Source organism: Corythoichthys intestinalis, chromosome 21 (assembly GCF_030265065.1).
Source record: "Corythoichthys intestinalis isolate RoL2023-P3 chromosome 21, ASM3026506v1, whole genome shotgun sequence".
Taxonomy (NCBI): domain Eukaryota; kingdom Metazoa; phylum Chordata; class Actinopteri; order Syngnathiformes; family Syngnathidae; genus Corythoichthys; species Corythoichthys intestinalis.
The window spans coordinates 12,014,958-12,034,198 of record NC_080415.1 but is presented as its reverse complement, the minus strand read 5'-3'; the positions used below and the strand labels follow the sequence as shown (position 1 = coordinate 12,034,198).

The window sequence follows — 19,241 nt, the reverse complement described above, 5'->3', positions numbered from 1 at the left end:
GTAGCTGCAGATCAGTCTGGCACATCGATCATGACTAATCTTGGCCCATTCTTCTCTACAGTACTGCTGTAGTTCAGTCAGATTCCCGGGATGTCTTGCATGAATCGCTGTCTTTAGTTCATGCCACAGCATTTCAATGGGGTTCAAGTCTGGATTTTGACTTGGCCACTCCAAAACATGTACTTTGTTCTTCTGAAACCATTCTGATGATTTACCTCTGTGTTTTGTATCATTGTCTTGTTGCAGCATCCATCCTCTTTTTAGCTTTAACTATCTGACGGACGGCCTCAGATTTTCCTGCAAAATATCCTTATAAACTTCTGAATCCATTCTTCCGTTAATGATTGCAAGTTGTCCAGGCCCTTAGGCAGAAAAACAGCCCCTAAATCATGATGCTCCCTACACCATGCTTCACAGTGGAGATGAAGTGTTGATGTCAGTGAGCTGTTACCTAACCATTTATATCCTAAATCCTAATGTTTGTTCAATGAAATTGTAGTAATTTATTCTCTTCGGTCTATTCTCTTCAATTTGAAGCATTTTTCACTGAATTATATGATTATATACAGGGGTTGGACAAAATAATGGAAACACCTTAAAAAAATGAACAAAACCTAATTTAATGTGGTGTAGGTCCATCTTTTGCGGCAATTACAGCCTCAGTTCTCCGAGGGATTGATTAATACAACTTGTGAATTGTTTCCAAAGGAATTTTAAGCAATTCTTCAGTTAGAAAACCCTCTTAACTCTTAGAGACGATGGCGGTGGAAATCGACGTCTTAATTGAATCTCTAAAACTGACCATAAATGCTCAATAATGTTGAGGTCTGGGGATTGTGCCAGCCATACGAGATACTCAACTTCATTAGAATATTCCTCATGCTATTCCTTAACAATTATGTTCAATACCAAAATGTTAGGCGTTTCCATTATTTTGTCCAACCCCTGTAATTATATATACGTTTATGTTTAAGAATGGAGCCCATGACCATAAATTGAGTCAATAGAGCTCAACATTGCCATTTATGCCCATCAAACACAATGATTTGTTGCAAATTTTGGAGCCAAGGTACACTATGCACTTCCGAGAATTTTGCAGAGTTTCTCTACAGCTTTACATGTAAACAGAGCGCAAAAAAGCAGCAGTCGTTGCAGTGATACTATTCAACAAGACACATAATACATAGCCTAATATAGCCTAAGAAAACGTAGTTAAAGAATTTGTAGCAAATTTGTACAAACAACCAGATAAACAGGTACTACTTTAAATGGCGTAACCATTAACACATTGCCAATGTTGCCCAATTAAATGCGGACTTACTCATATGCTAATGCCGTTAACCTTTTCTCTCGCTGTAAGCGATTATTTGGCGGACGTGGTTTGTCTTTATCAGACTAAAGCATCTGTCTTCCATCTGAGGCTGCGGGAGATTTGTAGTTCAAATGGACACAAGACAAAAAGGCTTTAAATAAATTAAGCCTAAAACAAGGCAGCCTCGTTAAAGATTCATCTGAGATGGGAGTGGGTCATCGGGGAGTCTTCTTTGCGTGGCAATTAAAACAAATTTAAAGGCCTCTCCATGTGTCCTCGGAGCTGCGAGCATCAAGGGTGCTTGAGTCAAAGATCAACAAGCGCTTTTGTTTCAGCTAAGCCCGGGGATAATGGCATCTTGAGCACAGCATCTGCGTTGAGGAAGTGGACGCTTCGGATCTGCCAAAATGGTCACATGCTTGACCTTTATTGCACAACCCCCACAAACCCTTCCCACGGCTGAAAACTAACCTGAAGCCCTAAGACAAGATGGGTAGCGCTACAAGCAATGCAACACAACGGTTTGGTTATTACCTTATGAAGGCCATTTTGAGGCTTCAGTTTGAGAAATCAGTGATTCGTTGCGCAACACTTTGGTTAGTACCCACCAGGCATAAAAATGGTCAGGGGTTAAAAAGGTGAGAAGGGTGTGGAGGAAATATGGTCCGGTACACTGTACAACCCAACAAAATATTGTTGTCGCGCCGTTGACGTTTCTTACTGTCCTACCGTGTTGGTCCTCATTATAATAGAGAAGACGGAGTAAATATAATTTAGACATAGAAACTGTACCACGATCGACTCACAGCCTCGAAAAATAAGGGTTACATTACGTCAGAAACTCGTTCGGTACGCCTCCGTTCCGAACCGAGCACCCCATACAAAAACAGTTCAATACAAATACATGTACCGTTACACCCTTACTCAACAATATAATTTCACATTTTCTGGGAACAAACAAAGTGTCTTTAGAAATAAGACTTCTTTTAACCAAAATACTTTGTTTTCACAAATGTCTGTACTATTTCGCATGTTTGTAGTGTTACCGCTGTACTTAATCCTGGTTTTACACGTTCTGCATCTGGAATAATTTGTACACCACCAAACAACGCACAACTTGGAAATACATGTCAGCGAAGTCGCTTATTAGCATAACGTATGGCACTAACTAGTAACATAAAAAAAAAAAAAAAACAATAAAGGCTAAACAGTACGAAAGGGTTCGTGTACTCACCTCTTGTAGACGCACACGGAACTTAGCAACACACCAGGGACATTTTCCAATTAACACGACTTGAACCTACTGCTGGACAACTGAAAGGCAAGAAGCAATGAACTCTCTTCCATTCTCGCTCTAAAAAATAATTTGTGCACAGAAGCGCGACCTCCGGGTTTCTGGCTGTCTCACACACAAATTTATTTTCAAATCTTTTGAAAAGGCGTAAATCTCTTGCACAGTAACCAGCTGCATCTATCATTCTGTGTCCGTGCGTACATGCGTTAAAGGTGTCCAGGCAGCAGACATGTCTTGAATTTCGTTCCGCTACTAGCGGCGGTCATAAAGTTTTTAAGGAAAATCATCGTTTTTGAACATTTATGAATAGTAAACGAATCGTCACATGTCGAATCGCGATGCATCTAATGATAATAATTTAAAAAATCTCCCGACCCCCCCTAAAAATTCTCCTCGGAGTTACACAATTCACATAGGAAGCTTTCAGCTTCCACAGTAACATACAGGGATAATTAACGGACCTTTTAAATAGAAATAGTGTTGATATGTGACAATGAAGATCGAAACCAACGATAAACGGTGTTATTGTTGCACATATTTTAATATACTTCAATGATGGTATACCTGTATATTTCTCTGAAATTCCTTCCAAAAATTTTTGTAAACTAGAGGAGCACTCAGACAGCAGACTTCCGCCTAATAAGCCAAATTCAAAGCATTGCCATATTTCTGACCTCTGCGACCTTTGACCGTTTCTCTTCTCATAATAACCCCTACCCTGCAAATTTGAGTTAAAGCTGAGCCGTTATCGAGTTATCATGAAATTCTTTTTCTGACCTCTGTAAACTTTGACCTCATGACCCCAAAATTTAATCATCTCTTCTATTTTATATTGCAAACATATCCTGCAAGTTTGATAATATTCCCATTATTTGTTCTTACAGACAAACAACAGCCATACGAAACCGAATACAAGAGGAGGAAAGTATGATAACCCATGTAACTCCCGAAAAAAGAAAACCCTATGTGGGGTAGCCCAATTAGGTCATTTTAAACAAAGTAAATGGTTTTGTTTGCATTTTTTTTTGTGTATAGTGTATAGAAGAATCTTCACCATGAAGGATAATCAGGACTCTGTTGGACAAAAGATAAAACAACGGGTAAGGGCAACTGCTCTATTGAAATGACTCCCTAGGAAGAGCCCTGCCCAAAATGCAGACAAGCAAGAGGGTAAATAATGAATGCCTGAACAGGACGCAGTTTTGAGTGGCAACGCGAGGAGAGTGGGGGTTATGGGGGCTCGCTCGTGGCGGGATGGCGAGTGCTCGCTCGTGCATGCCAGCCTCTCGGCAGGAGACATCGCACAGACACAAAAGAAAACAGAAATGACACTAGACGGGCTCGCGCCGACGCGAAGCAAAACAAACACGGACTCGTTTGGGATTGCATGGCGGGGGTGCCTTCACACGTCCCCCCGGAGGTCTATTATCCACCGGCGTGAAACTCTGGTACAACTCAATTATCCAATTAGCTTACATAGTCGTCAGACTGCAAGGTGACGACAGCCGGAACACCTGCAGCGGCCAAACCGTGTGTGGAAACTCCACACTAGACCTTGTGATTCTTTCCACCCAGGAACAGAGACGCTCTGTGGCCACAGTATTACAGATAGATTTTTGATATGGTATTTACAAAAATAAATATGTAAAAAGAAATCTTTTGACCGCCTTTCTAATGCTTGCCCCCCAAAAATTATTATAAAAAAATGTTACTACATATAATTGGATGAAATGTATACAATAAAACTATTACAGCACATTACGGATTGGAGAAATGCCTTGGAATGTCCCTTATTTGCTATGTTATTTTCTCCCTATTTTACGAATGAGTTCCATTCCTGCGCTGGCGACGTAACCCGAATTTCCCAGCAAGTAGGAATTAACCCTTTAAGTACCCCTAAATATCCCTAAAAAACATTATACGTCATTGTACTGTCCTCAGCAAGATGTTCGAGCCAAGTCCTAGCTAGACTGCGATCTTAAGCTCCGAAATGACGATGTCAGACGTCCCTGTGGTTTGCTGACTTTATTCAGCTGCTCGTGACATCAAAATTTGCATAATATAACTCAGATAAAAATTTAATTAAATCAGTTTCACCCTTCAATAATAGCAATTAAAATTTGCATGTATATCTAGCTGTTGATTAGTGCTGCAACGATTAATCGACTCGAGTATTCGATTACAAAAAAAGATTCAAATTAAATTTTGCTGCTTCGAGTATTCGTTTCATTAAAGTGGTGCTGTAATGGCTTATTCAGAAAGTGTTTGCATTTAGTTATATTGATTTAGGTGGATACCCTGCCCTCTGGTCTGCCTCATTTCACATGGGTGAATCCAGCTGCTCCCTGTTAAGACCAACATAAGCATAGGTTTTTGTTTGACCTAATGTTTTTTTTAATGCATTCGTAATTTAGTTTGTAAGTATATTTAGCCGTTGTTTGCGGGAATATGTGTCTGAACCATTTGTTAAGAGCATTGTTAAATAAATAAATAAGTAAAAAGTTAGCATTTTATGGCATTTAAGCTAGCAGACTTTTGCTATCAAAGCCAATTGTCCTTTTGTTGCACATAGATCTTCATTTTTTTTTTTTATACCATTTGAGGCTCAACTCAGGTATTTTAATTTTTCATGTTCCTTATCCGATTACTCGATTATTCGAACTAACTAGTTCATCGATTAATCGACTACTAAAATAATCGATAGGTGCAGCCCTACTGTTGATACAGCAATAACAATCTTCACAAACGATTAGCATCTATCAGTTAGTGTCCGCACATCATCAAAAACAATCACATAAACTCGCCCCAAGTATTCGACCACAATCGAAAAAGCACTATAAACAGTACAAAAGGGGTTATGTACGGGTGTTGTCTCCATGGATGCTTTACAAGCAACAAATGTGCGAGCAGGCTTGCAGGCTTTCCCTTCTGTCTCTTTCACACAGCTGCTCGACTGCTTTGGAACCAATGCGCACTTCCTCATGTGTGCGCATGCCCGTGCGCTCTTCTTCGTGTGCGCAAAAACTTCAAACAAGTTTTCAAACGCTAATAACTCCAAAACCTTGAATGGAAACACGCAAGTGATGTTCAGGGTGAAGTGGCAGATTTCTGTCATCTTTTGGTGCAAAGTAGTAACTACATCCGGCACCACATTTGCAGCTCTGGCTTGTTAAAGTCAGCAGCGTTGCTTGTTGAGATTTTGTGACTTTGGTGCTTAAAAAGTTGACATAATTTCATATGTAAAATAATATAATAATTTCATATGTACATGGTGGAAAACACAGACGACTGAAAAAGCAGTTTCTGCTCTTGCACCCCTCTTCGAAATAAACTGCTGTATATTAAGCCAAAAGAACTGTTGTGTTTGATAGAACAATGTCTATATGCTGCCATAGCAGATTCATGGCGCATCAAGCCCCTGAACTATTATTAATTTGTCCGTCTTACCCTGAAAACCCCCGTTTACAGACGTCACGCAACCGCTTTTGTTTCAACCCAGCCATAAAACAGGGGAAGTAATTACATTTATTATTCAAAATGGCTGTCATTTTTAGCTTAGAAACATTAATCAATGTCTAATATTTTGCTTAAAAAAAAAAAAAAAAAAGACATTGAAAAATTATTCACTCGCATATTTTAAACTTTTAGACAAATTATGTCACAATAAAAAAAATGGCGTCTGTAAAAAAGTCACGGATATCGACCTCATAACTATCGATAAATTGTATTTTTTTGTTACTGTCGCATTTTCCCCAATATGTTAGATGATAAATAATCGATCCAAACAAAGAAAAATTGGAAAAGAAATGTTTAAAAGGGTAACACTCGAACACTCCTCGATGTCTGCGATTTCTGCATCGCGACCCTTGTTTTATGACCATGTCTCACCCATAAAATCCCCCAAAAATCCGGCTGTGGCCATTCACATCTGTTTCTTGACACTCGATGATACATGCTACATGGAGTTTTTGGATCGAAATAAGGTAAGTATGCAATAATATCTCGTTAAAATCATGACGTCTTTAATTCTGCTCTCGCGTGCTCTAGCTTAATTTTTTTTTTTTTTTTTTCAAAAATGCCCTGCTGTTCAAATTTTTTCTTACCCCAGAAAATAAAGATTTTAAGCTTTCCAATGATGTATCACACATGCACACAGGACAATTTTGAAATTTGGTCAAATTGGGGGTCTCAAAGCCAAACTTCAAATCACCTGAGTGTTTTCCGCCATATATGAAAACTTGAAAGCCAACAAAAGCTGCCAATTCAAATTCAGCAGCATGGAGGGGAGAGTGGGGGTGTCAGGTCCAGAAAGACCATGGTAAAGAACAAAACAAAAGCTGGACAAAGTTGTTGAACTGTTGCGCCAGTAATTAGAAGCCAAGACCCACAACTCTGCAGTAAGTGGCTGAGGTCACACATTACACAAACCCTGAAAATCACATAGCACATCCCGAAGTACAGCGTCAACATAGCATTAGCGAGAGATGTCATCCTTGACTTCTTTCATTGTTGGAGACGCAGATTACTGTACATTGGAAAACTTTAGAGCAGCAGTGCCAGTCCCCCATCTTTTTTTTGTACCTGTGGGCTGTTCTCATGTACCAAAAGAAATGCCATAGCTGTGTGTCATTGTATGAATGGGAGGGGTCACATTTTTCTTGTAGGTAGGTTGGGCTGAGAACAGACTTTACTATGAGGCCTCATCATCCAGCCATGTCAATGTGATGTTTAAAACTTAGCTCATTCCATTTGCAAGCTCACCTGATTAATAGAATTGGCAGCACTGGAAGCAAGTCCCGTCCCCAGACACGCCACAAAGAAGATGGTTGGATCAAAGGGCACCGGTGCCATTGCATAACCGGCCGCTGCCGTCGTGACTACGAGTGCTGAAACACAGAGGACATTTATGTCACGTGGTGAACATTTCCAAACTTCTGGACATTTGTGCACTCTTGTGTACCTGTGAGTTTGATTTTTGCAAGTCGGGCATAGATGTCGGGCAGGTCAGCAGCTTCCACTTTTAGTTGCTTCCACTGTCGGTCCAGACGCGCCTCTCTGGCTTCATCCGTCTCAACCTGAACATGTGGCGTCTCATCCGATGTCGTCTCAGTCACTGGTGCTTCTGGAGCCACTTCCGAGGTGGATACGTCCTCGACTGCGGGCTTGATAGTTGAGATTCTTTGGACCCGCCTCTCATCAATATTGCTCTCGTCAACATCAGCAAGCACCGCCACCTGCTTGGGGGCGGCCCGTTGGTGGAGCTCACCCAGGTTCTTTGACACATACTAATAATGAAGCAGAATAAAAATAATTAGGTGTAAAAGTTGGTACAGTAATCCGTCGTTTTTCGGGGTAATGGGGACCAGAACCCACCGCGATAAGTGAAAAACTGCGAAGTAGCGCCCTCCTCCCCCAAAAAAAGTGTCTTCAATGTATTTATTCAGATTTATCATTTGAAAGAGATACATATAAGATATGTTTTTTCACTTTTTCCCACAAAGTATCATTAATATATATATATATATATATATATATATTAGGGCTGTCAAACGATTACAATTTTTAATCGAGTTAATTACAGCTTAAAAATTAATTAATCGTAATTAATCGCAATTAATCGCAATTCAAACCATCTATAAAATATGCCGTATTTTTCTGTAAATTATATATATATTCTGTAAAATAAATTGTGGGAATGGAAAGATAAGACACAAGATGGATATATACATTCAACATACGGTACATAAGGACTGTAGTGGGCATTTCACTCTACTGTCATTTAAATCTGTCTATGCTGTCCTCCCTCCGAAGCGTCTACTTTTTCCAAAGCTAGACAGCTAGTGAACGATGCCTTAAATCGGACTTATTCCTTTTTCATCTGATTTATTAATAAAATGGCCTCAAACCATTGTCCTCTTTAGACCGTCGTAAAACTACAAAAAAAAGTACACAAGCATTGCACTAGCAACAACGTTAGCTTAGCACGCTATACAGGTTCACTAAACATAAAAAGCGTCTCATACAAAAAATATAACATTTCGCTTACTAACATAATATGTACATTCTTTACAACAACCATACTTACGGACAAATCTTGTCCAATGATCATATAAGCACAACATTACAACGTAGGCGTCAGCCCGAGACGTCGTGCAGCCATATCGAACTGGCAAGAAAACAATAAACCATGTCGCAAAGCGACCACAAGAGTTCGCTGTTAGACAGCACAAAAAGCCTTGCTGTAAAACTTACCAAAAGGCAGAATACTGTCTGAGCGGGAAATGTGCATTAATTGCGTCAAATATTTTAACGTGATTAATTAATATAATTAATTACTGCCCGTTAACGCGATAATTTTGACAGCCCTAATAAATATACATTTTTTTCCTTTGATGTTTTTAAGCACTTCAAATAATTATGATAAGTTTTAAAATGTTATTGTCCCACCGAATAATTCTTAAACAAGAATTGAGTAGAAAAATGCTTGCCCTGCCTTTACTAAATGCTTCATTGAGTGAGTCCACTCAAATCCATTCGAGCTGCTAACTTACAATTAGTTGCCAAAGCAACTGTTTAACAAGTTAACCAATGTTGATGCATGTGGTGGCGCTTTGAAGTCTCTGCTTACAAGTAGTGACACACGATAATACATTTTTCAACCGATAACAATAATCAATAATTTCCTCCTTGTTCCAACCGATAACCAATAATATCAAGCCGATAATTCTATTAAAAGATTAATGTAAATTTTTTAAGTATACACAAGAGAAAATATTACTGTGCAAAAATATAATTTATAGCTTTTTTCTCAACATCAAATGTGAACAAGACAATGACAGATTTTCTGACATTGTGTAATGGTAAACGTTTGGCAACAATTACTTAAAGTAAATACCGAAGTTGCACAAAATGCCTTTAAAAGTAAGCCACTCCTAGCATAGATAACATTACTACACTGCTAAAACACACCTCCTTAAAACTAGTCAGTTTTAAATGTAAATCTATTGGAAATATGTGAAATTATTTGCCAGTGCTTCAAGTGTATTTCACTTAGATTTCTTCAAGAAAAATAGCTATCTGAAAATAGGCTTAACAGCCTTATTTTAAGCAATACATTATTATACTTAATCCTAAAAAAAAATGTTTGTCAGAAATGTTCTTTATTCATGAATAGGTATGGTTCAAAACATTATTTGAAAGCAACTTTTTCTTGATCTAGGTGAAAAACGACCATTTTTTTTTTTTTTTTTTTTTAAGATGTATCGGCTTAATAAGAACTAATGGCAATATCTACGTACTTCAATTAAGTGGAATAATCTGTCGCATTCATCTGTTAACTTGTCATTACCACTCAAAACAAGATAGGGAAAATTATTTGGCGAGATTTAAGAAGAATGATCTGATTAAGACGTCATAAATTTACAGCGCACTGAATGCATTATTGGCTGGCTGACTTCTTGTGTGGTTTTGGCCATGTTTAAGTTATCATCTAACCACTGTGCGGTCATGCTAAGCATGCTTACTTAACATCACTTGTCCAAATGTCTGTGGTAAAACTGATGTGATCGGCATGTTTTTCACGAAGAATGGTGGTCGTATAAACTGCATTATTTTTTTATCCGGGGGTAAGGCTCTCGGGTCATTTCGCTAAAAAAAAAAAACCTCTCTTGTCCGGCATGTCCTCCCGCCTGTGCCCTTCAGTCCGTCCGGCCGCCAAATTAGCACCCGTGCCAGGCCTCTGTCTGGCCGTTGTGCTCAATGAGTTGAACCGGAGTGGCGGCGGCAGCTACGTTTGTACCGGATATCCGCCCGCAACGACCGGCTCGCCGTGGCATATTCGGGGCCTGGCTCTGCTCCGGACGGAGGGTCACGCCTCGTATCTCGCATGCCATGGGGGAACGCTTGAGAAACAGAGGTGTTCACCAGAGGTCCTGCCGCCGGGGAACTGGGCTTGGCCCGCCTGCCCGCCCAGCTTAGGGCGAGGCGGCGGCCTGCAAGGACCGGCCAGAGCAGCGGGCTGCATCAGAAGATGACTTGTCGACTATTGGTCTCGTGCTGGTGTTTAGCCTTACATGGAGTTCACCACCCGCTTTGGGTTGAATGAGGAAGCTTTTTTCCCACCTCGTGGAACTTGTGCATGCAGTGCATGTTTTGCAAATGGCGAGACCGTCGGGTTTTTTTTACACACGGATAAATCTAGCCACACTGGGAACAGAGACGCCATGATCTCCTAGGCTCCAACTGCTTCTGTTGTGTAACTCCGCCTCCTCAACCCCTCCCTCCCGCAGGGGCTTCAGAGAGGGGAGGGGTTGAGAACGCGGCGGTGCTGAATTGGACAAAACTGCTTCAGTTGTACACATTTGGAGGCTAAATCAAATATATAATTATCAGATTGCACTATCGGTTGATTTTTTTTTTATCTGGCTTATCTGTGTGACGTCATAATTGCCATTATCGGCTGATAATTAATGGTAACCAATATTATCGTGCATCTTCACAAACAAGTGTCTTTGGCGAGATCAAACCTTACTGTCTGTCAATGGTGTTATGGTGTTACACTTATATAGCGCTTTTCCACCTTTCAAGGCGCTCAGAGCACTTTACACTATCTCATCATCATTAACTTTAATAAGCAACTTCAGTGTTCTGCCTGAACAAGGAAAGCGGCAGGAGAGAGAGTGAGAAACTACGTGATCGGATCGGGACAGCTATATAAAACACAGCATTTATTTATGGACTGAGGGCGCAAAGTAGCGAGGGATCACTGTATAAGCAAAGATAAAGATCTTTTAAGAATACGTAAAAAGAAATAAAATAAAAATAAACAACTAATAGAAACTAAAAATTAGATGACAAAATAACAGGATGAACCTGAAGAACCTATAAAGTGAAAAACACTTAACCATATAATGGCGGCGCACACGCATGCAGCAGAATCGAGCACTTCGTATATGTGCACATTTTTCATTATAAGTGTGTGTTTTTTGTTGTTGTTTTTTTACACTGTAACCTGTGATTTTAATATTAGCCTTATTGTACTTTTGATTATGTTTTATGTGGTGCACGTTATGGCGAAGCTTTAAATCTCGCTGTACTATGTACGATGACAATAAAGGCTTTCTATTGTATTCTAAAAACAATATTTTTAAAATGCATATAATGTTAATAAATAAAATATAAAGTAGGTGAGAGTTATACAAACATAGGGAGTCTCATAAAAGAGTTACCTGGCGTTTGAGGAAGTTGAGATGCTGATAAGTTATCCAGTGTGGCGGAGCTCTCCTGCGCATCAGAATGAGACCACGGGCTGTCTGTTTGCATCGGGGACCATATTCCACCAGTTTCTGTTTTATGCTTATTCCAAACAAACCTACAAAACAAAAACGACAGTGCTGAGTTCTTACACTAAAGGTAGGTTAAAAAAAATTGTTTTTGCTTTCCCTCTTCCATCTCACCTTCCTTGCTTCATGCAATCAAGTTTCCCTCAAGTATTTTCAAAATTAGCTTATTTAGCGCTACATATCAATTACAAACAGCATAAACTGCAGCCAGTGTTACAGACCAGCGTGTATTTAACGTACATCAATAGCCGTGGAAAAGAACGACCTTTAATAAAGAAAGGTCAAGTCACATAACAGATATTAGATGGCTCATTGGGTAACCATAGACTGCCAACTTAGCTACCTAGCTGTCGTCCTCGCGCTCGTTGTTTTTAAACGTGCGGGTGTCTAACAAAGAAAAAGAAGACACCGTGCAGTCCGCGTTCAAGTGCAATTACCTCTTAGCCGACTACATTGCGTTTTATACATGATCTTGAGTCAAAAACAGCCGGTTTCCAACTCTGTCTCCTTCACATGCAGTAAGTCGCCATTTTGACCACAGGATGTTTCAGTGACAAGTACTTCCGGGGCAGATGATGACGTCACAACGCGGAACGCTTAAAATATATTAAATGTATCGTCAAAACCGTGAAACGCACTGCAATTTTGTTGCCCAATCATTTACAAAACACAAATAATATTAAATAAAATTGAAAAGTTAAAATTGTGGCTCTCATTTTTTTCTGCATTACTAATAACTAGGGGCGTAACCGTACACAAAAATCTCGGTTCGGTACGTACCTCGGTTTTGAGGTCACGGTTCGGTTCATTTTCGGTACAGTAAGAAAACAAAATGCAAAATATAAATGTGCTAGTTGTTTATTACACACTTTCGTGCTTTCAACAATAGGAACAGTAGCCTATACAAAGCTAGAATTCTGCTCAAAAAGTAGCGGGTATTTAAAGATAATAATCCAACAACAATTTGCCTTTCAGACCCCGCGTATCGGTCAGCTTTCTTTCTGAAAGAAAGAAGAAAAAAGAAGTCCTGTGCTAAAGAGAAAAGCAATCCCAATGACAAAGATTTTAACATGTATTTTACACATGAAATGCCTCAATATTTTTTTTTTTTTGTTATGAACAGTTTTCAAAAGTTTTATTGGTGGATTTTTTTCAAATTAAATCGCCACACAGAAATTGATAAATGTAATTGTGTAAGCAGGATCTGTGTATTATTCTTATTATTTAATTACAGGTGTTTTAGCTCATTTCAATTTATTTTATTTAAATGGGCTACTATTTATTTTATTATGTGTATTAGGGTGTCCCAAAAAAGTAAATCCCGGAAACTAATCTCGCACACCCTCTCATTGCATTCCACTTGTTGCCATAGTACTGTGAGAAAAAATTCACAATGATCGCTTAATATTTAGGGTTCCCTCAGAGCACATGTAATGTCTGCTATGCCGTATACAGGGGCCAGCCGGGTAGGGGGGTCATCCTGATCTGTTTTCGACTGTCCATTTGCACTCACATGCATAGAACGTATGCGGTGTTGCCTTGACCTGGTGTTGACAGTGGCCGATCCAGAAAAGCTATCTGAAACTCGAAGGGGGGGGGGGGGGGGGATTTCCCCCCAGAATATCACTGATTTTGAAAAACTCATCGGATTTGGGATGCTTACCACGTGGGAGGTGGTTTAAGCAAGTCTTTTTCTGATAGAATGTGACTTTACTTCGAGAAAATCGCACTTTCAAGCGATTTTTTTGATTGACCGATTGGCCGTCGTTGTGAGTGGCGTTGGGACAGAGAAGCTCCTCGCCATCCCCAAGATTCCGGAGAGCTGCGAGCAGTCCATGGCAACGGCGATACTCAAACTGCTGGAGGACTAGCCTCAGGTCTTGCCATGCGTCACGGGCCTCTGTTTCGATACCACAGCGGCAAATGCCGGCATCCACAGTGGAGCGTGCACGTTACTCCAGGCACAGTTGGACCGCCACATCCTTTTCCTCGCCTGCCGCCATCATAGCACGGAACTGGTCATCGCGGCTGTCTTCGACCTCTTCTTTCGATCCTCTGGCCCTGATATTTCCCTGTTCGTCTGCTTCAAACCAGAATGGAATTTTCTGGACCACTTGAAGGCATCTCCCTTTGACGACGATCCGAACGACAACCTCTCCGAGTAGGTGCATCTCAAGAAGGACAAAGTCATCGGGATCTGCGGGAAGTTCCAGTTGTGGTGTCCAAGCTGAAGTCAAAGTCGGTGAATGATGTTGCCGAGCGAGCGGTGAAGCTGGCGACCGACTTCAACCAGTGCCTGACGAAGGACGAAGACGAGCGGCAGCTCATCTTTCAGGTCGTCGAACATCACCGCCGCCAATTCCCCACGGCTGACAAGGCCAGCTTCTAGTAGTGCAGCTGTCACTTCCCTGCCTTCACTTGTATTGCTACTATCCAGTTGTATTGCACTTCAGTTGTATTGCACCAGTGCATGTAACGCCTTGTCCTATGTGAATTGTGCAAGGTAGACAATCGGTCTGGGAGAGAGGCAATCATTAGTCAGAAGAGTGCGAGACTGACACGTTAACCACTACCAGTCCAGCAGGAATGTCAATGAGGGAAGCCTTAGCAACCAGCTGTGGGAGTGAAATTTCGTGTGCTCGGTCCTTTAAGCAAGTGGAATACAATGAAGGGGTGTGCGAGTCCGAATCTGTATATAATATGTGATATTATATAGGGGGCCTGGGACACCCTAATGTGTATGTATTTTACAAATGTGATGTAGTATTCATTTATATTGTATATTTTATGTTGTATAACTTTAGTTCCTATGTGAATATTAGTTCCTACTTATTTTGTTGTGGTAGGAGGGTTTTGTATTGAACACGGGGCCATGTTGGTTATTATTATAGCAGAGAAGACAACTGTAAATCAACAAAGACAAGTCAACTATGCCCCGATCTACCACTCAAGAGATCCGATGGACGCAAAAAGTGGGTTACAATTGCATAGTAGTTTGAAAATCGACCGGATCCACCGTATTTTTACGAGTGACTGCTGGTCTGCCCGGTCTGCTAGCTAGTAGTATTGACGTAGGAGGGCAGCCTCTCACGTCAAATAATAAACTCTGCCGTTCTTTTCGCGTGCATCACGTTGAGCCGCTTCTGGGACGCGTCTAACACGCGGCCGCACTGCGAATGGTGTGCATTGGCTGATTTGACTTTAACGCCCGCGGTTCATTGCGTTCTCGCGGTGGCCACCTTGTCGCGACGTTGACGTTTTCTTACTGTCCTACCATGTTGGTCCTCATTATAGTAGAGAAGACGGAGTAAATATAATCTACACAAAGAAACTGTAACCCGATCGACTCAGAGCCTCGAAAAGTAAGGGTTACATTACGTCAGAAACTTGTTCGGTACGCCTCCGTTCCGAACCGAGCACCAAGTACCGAAACGGTTCAATACGAATACATGTACCGTTACACCCTTACTAATAACATTCATCAAATACCATGGACTATTACTCAGTGAAGACTGGAGCCTAGGTTACTATTCCCTTATGTATATGAGATGGACGTCAACAAGAAATGGACGACATGGAATTAAAAAGCTTTAACATCGGAAAGTTAGCAAAGTCCCGCTTTATCAGAATATGTCTTTCACATTTATCTATTTTCTGTGATTGGAAGTCAACCAAATCAGGGTTTACCATGCCGAGTGCACAAAGTTAACTGGAATACGCTCCATCACCCTCTTGCGGATAGGCTGCATGAAAAATAAATGAATTAATTATCAATCCTCCTGGAGGTGGTCTCGTCCGTTGCTTCTGGAGAAACGAAGAAAAGTCCATAAGCAGCCGCACAAAAGAACCACAGAATGAATCATGAAAAGACATGTTTTTTCGACACAATGCAGGTTCAGTTCTCATCATATTTTACTCTTGGCAGAAAAGTGACATATCATAAAGCAAATTATTAATTCAGTGCATAAACTCTTCTGGCAAGTACAGAAGCCAGTGTCATACCTGTACACAACACTGAACACAAATACAGTGCACCACCACTCTTCGCTGACTCAGCAATCACGGTCTCAATACATTGCAGAGGTTTCAAAAATATTAATCGAATAAAAATATATTCGTAAAAAATTCAAATGAAGCGCGCGAGGCTGAAATGAAGGACATCACATCAAGAACGGGTCTCAGGAAGCAACTAGAGCTGCCCCATGAACGAAAATCGAGGCCTGTGATTGGCTGCTACGACGTCGGTGGTCTGTACGCTGATTGGCTAACATGCTTCCCTGCATCACCCATCTCGTGCACTTCTAAGACACAGCCAGTTTTACCAGTTTTAGCGAATACAGTACACTATCGCTTGATTATTTCAGTGATTTCGTGCCATTCTAACGTTAAAATGGGCCCCAAACCACGCCGGCCCTGGCCAAGTGCCTCCAGAGAACCGAAACAGCATCGCAGAATGATGACAGTTGCCGAAAAAGTGAAACTTCTTGATACTTCGAAATCAGGGCAATCCTACGCTGCGGTCGCACGCCATTATGGCATCAATACTGTTCCCTACATAAAGAAGGAAGAAGCGAACATTTGTAGAACACATGCCATGTCCTTCAATAGGGAAGTAAAGAGGGTTGTGAATGAGCAAAACAGGCCCTTGGTGAGAATGGAGCGAGCCTTGACCCTTCATAGTCCAGAATAGAGATAGTCAAAGTGAGTGTATATTTTGTTGATTTTGTATATGTGTGTGTATGTACACACATACACGGAAATTAAAGTGGTACTCCACATTGAGTGTTTCACCATTCGCGGGGGGTGGGGGGGTTCACGGCCCCCAATAAATGCCATGTGGGAGGGTTCACTGTGTACAATTGTTGATGACGGTGCTCTTTTTCACCAACATACCAATAACTTTATGTATACAGAACCTTATGACTTCAAAGGAAAGACATCGCCTAGTATAAATGTCATTCATATAAAAGATGGCTGCTTGAAGTATTTAAGCAATGCTACGTTCACACCAGCCGCGTCATTAAGAATTCTGATAATGGAGAAAATAATCTTTAAACACAACAAACAATGACAATGCTTTTGGGCACAACAATTTTGCGATATCAGTTATACATCTGCATACTAATCGACCTGTGCACAAGTGCATGTGATAATGGGTATAAATGACATAATGAGGAAGGGCGGGTAGTTTTGGATACTCACTTTTGATAGGGTAAATTATTACCAGCATTGAGTTTCTTTCCCCATGTAAAGCGGCCCCTTCTTGGAAATAGTGTTCTTCCTCCGCTGTTCCACCTCAGCAAAATGCAATTCTGTACTCCCCAAATTCATAAAACAAGACGGTTTCCGCTTTGATGGACATGATAAAAGTGTTGTCTTTCCTTGTCGCATTTTTTTTAAAGTTTCATAATCAGACCTAACTTTGGGGTTCAACCACGCATTCATTCATTTGTTCTTCTATATCACTTATCCTGACTAGGATTGCGGTGTGTTGGACCGATCCCAGCTAACAAGGGGCAGGAGCCGGCGTAACGCAGTTCCAACGACCCGGGCCAGCGGAACACCAACAACCCGGCCAAAAGTCCAAACTCCACGCGTTCACCTTAGTCTTAACGCCTTGTACAGACTCCATTTTAAAAGCTGGAAAAAGGCTTTGAAACACAAGTTGACAATTTATTCCAAGTCGGCAGCAATGGCACAGCACAGAGAGACCCAGGGAAGGAGGCAAACTGGATCCAGGGTCACCATATAACAAGTCAAAAAAAGATTCCTGAGAAAAATGACAACGATTAGTTGAACATTTAGTCTTTTAAAGGCTCTGGTGAGCCAGGCTGTGGTCCAGAAAAAGTTGTGTGTTTGGGCATTGTTTAGGATTATTCTCTGTTGTGGGTTGGGCGGGAGAGTTTCGGCGTAACTGTTGAGGATTTTGCCATCCTCAGCGCCACGTGAGTGCTGAGTGTTCACTTCTCGGTCGCGGGTTCCTCCATATCAGATGTTCTTTGTGGCAAGACAAGATGTCCTGCCATTTGTTCTGGACTGTCCAGAAGAGCTGATTGTGGGATTTGATGGTGCAGACGTGGGCTTGTAGAGGTCTTGCCGATCACGTGGTTGTCAGTGTCAATCTTTCCTGTGTCCTGTATCTTTCTGTCCTTATCTGCCTGTTGTCTTGGCACTGTCATTTCTAATCATTCCGAGTCCAACTGTTCATAATATCAGCTATAATCTGCTTGTTTTTCTTAAACTATTATATAAACGCAATTTATTTTGTATTGGGTGGGTTAGAGTAATACAAACAGTCAAACAGTAAATACGAGGGAATATACTGTACCTATTCCCTTCAACCATGAACTCGTTGCCAACCAATCGCTGGGGCCCAAACCAACATCGCTAAATTTAAGCATCTCACGCACTAACAACTAAACTAGCTGAGTTGTGGGCTATATCCAGACCTTGCTTGGAAAACTCAAACTTGAAATCTGAAACACAGTTTTGAATCACAAATTATTTGGAACCTTTATTCATCGGTCCACATTCAAATTCTTCCCCTTCACACTCGACTTGATCTTAGCAGCATGTCCACTGTTCGAAACACTAAGTACCTGTAACGAGACCCCCCCCCCCCCCCCAAGCACTCCAATAAAACAGCTACATAGAATAACATAGACTCCCCCCTGCCTGTGTCTGTCACTGCCCCATTTCACCCGTCCTGATTTACGAGCCCTGTCCCACAGGCTTGCAGTGGCATCTCTAATCCCAGAGGAACGAGCGTCGGAATGGCGGCGGAATAGGAAGCAGACAGCGTCGCATAACTCCCGAACAGAAACAGATGCGCCGGCGCTGTCCTGTTTGTAATTGATTTTCAAGGGCGCCGCTGTTGTTGTCTAACGAGTCTCCGCCTGGCGCCCTGTTGCTAGTCAAGCATGGGGCGTGTGAGGAGCTGCAAACGCATGTATTGGTCCATACTCAAAAAGAATAGGAAGCTTTAATTACAAGTATCTTCTTTAGGACACGTGTCCACCACATGTCGTCTTCCAACTGATGACCTCTACTTTCTGGACTCCTTCTGTTATTTCTACAGCATTCTTAAAAGTCCTTCATAACACTGACTTGAAATCCTAAAAATCTTGCCTGCTTTAAAACCATAGGCCGTAAACTAGGGATGTACCAAAAGCAAAATTCTTGACTAAAACTGAATCTTAGAAGCACTTGGCGGAAAAACCGAAAGGCCGAATAATACACATGAATACAACTCAGATTTTATTTCAATTTTATTTCATTCCAATTAACCCTCCTT

General features: G+C 41.1%; 1 protein-coding gene across 1 annotated transcript in view; it reads right to left on the bottom strand.

Moving 5' to 3' along the window:
* Window positions 1-12,508, bottom strand: part of LOC130909099 (protoheme IX farnesyltransferase, mitochondrial) — a 37,831-nt gene extending 25,323 nt beyond the window's left edge. The window contains exons 1-4 of the mRNA XM_057825176.1: window positions 12,385-12,508; window positions 11,834-11,976; window positions 7,567-7,891; window positions 7,368-7,492 (exon numbers count right to left, since the gene is read on the bottom strand). Of these exons, the coding sequence (XP_057681159.1) occupies window positions 7,368-7,492; window positions 7,567-7,891; window positions 11,834-11,976; window positions 12,385-12,415 (624 nt within the window). The 5' untranslated portion in view covers window positions 12,416-12,508. The remainder of the gene's footprint in view (window positions 1-7,367; window positions 7,493-7,566; window positions 7,892-11,833; window positions 11,977-12,384) is intronic.
* Window positions 12,509-19,241: the final 6,733 nt, after the last annotated feature.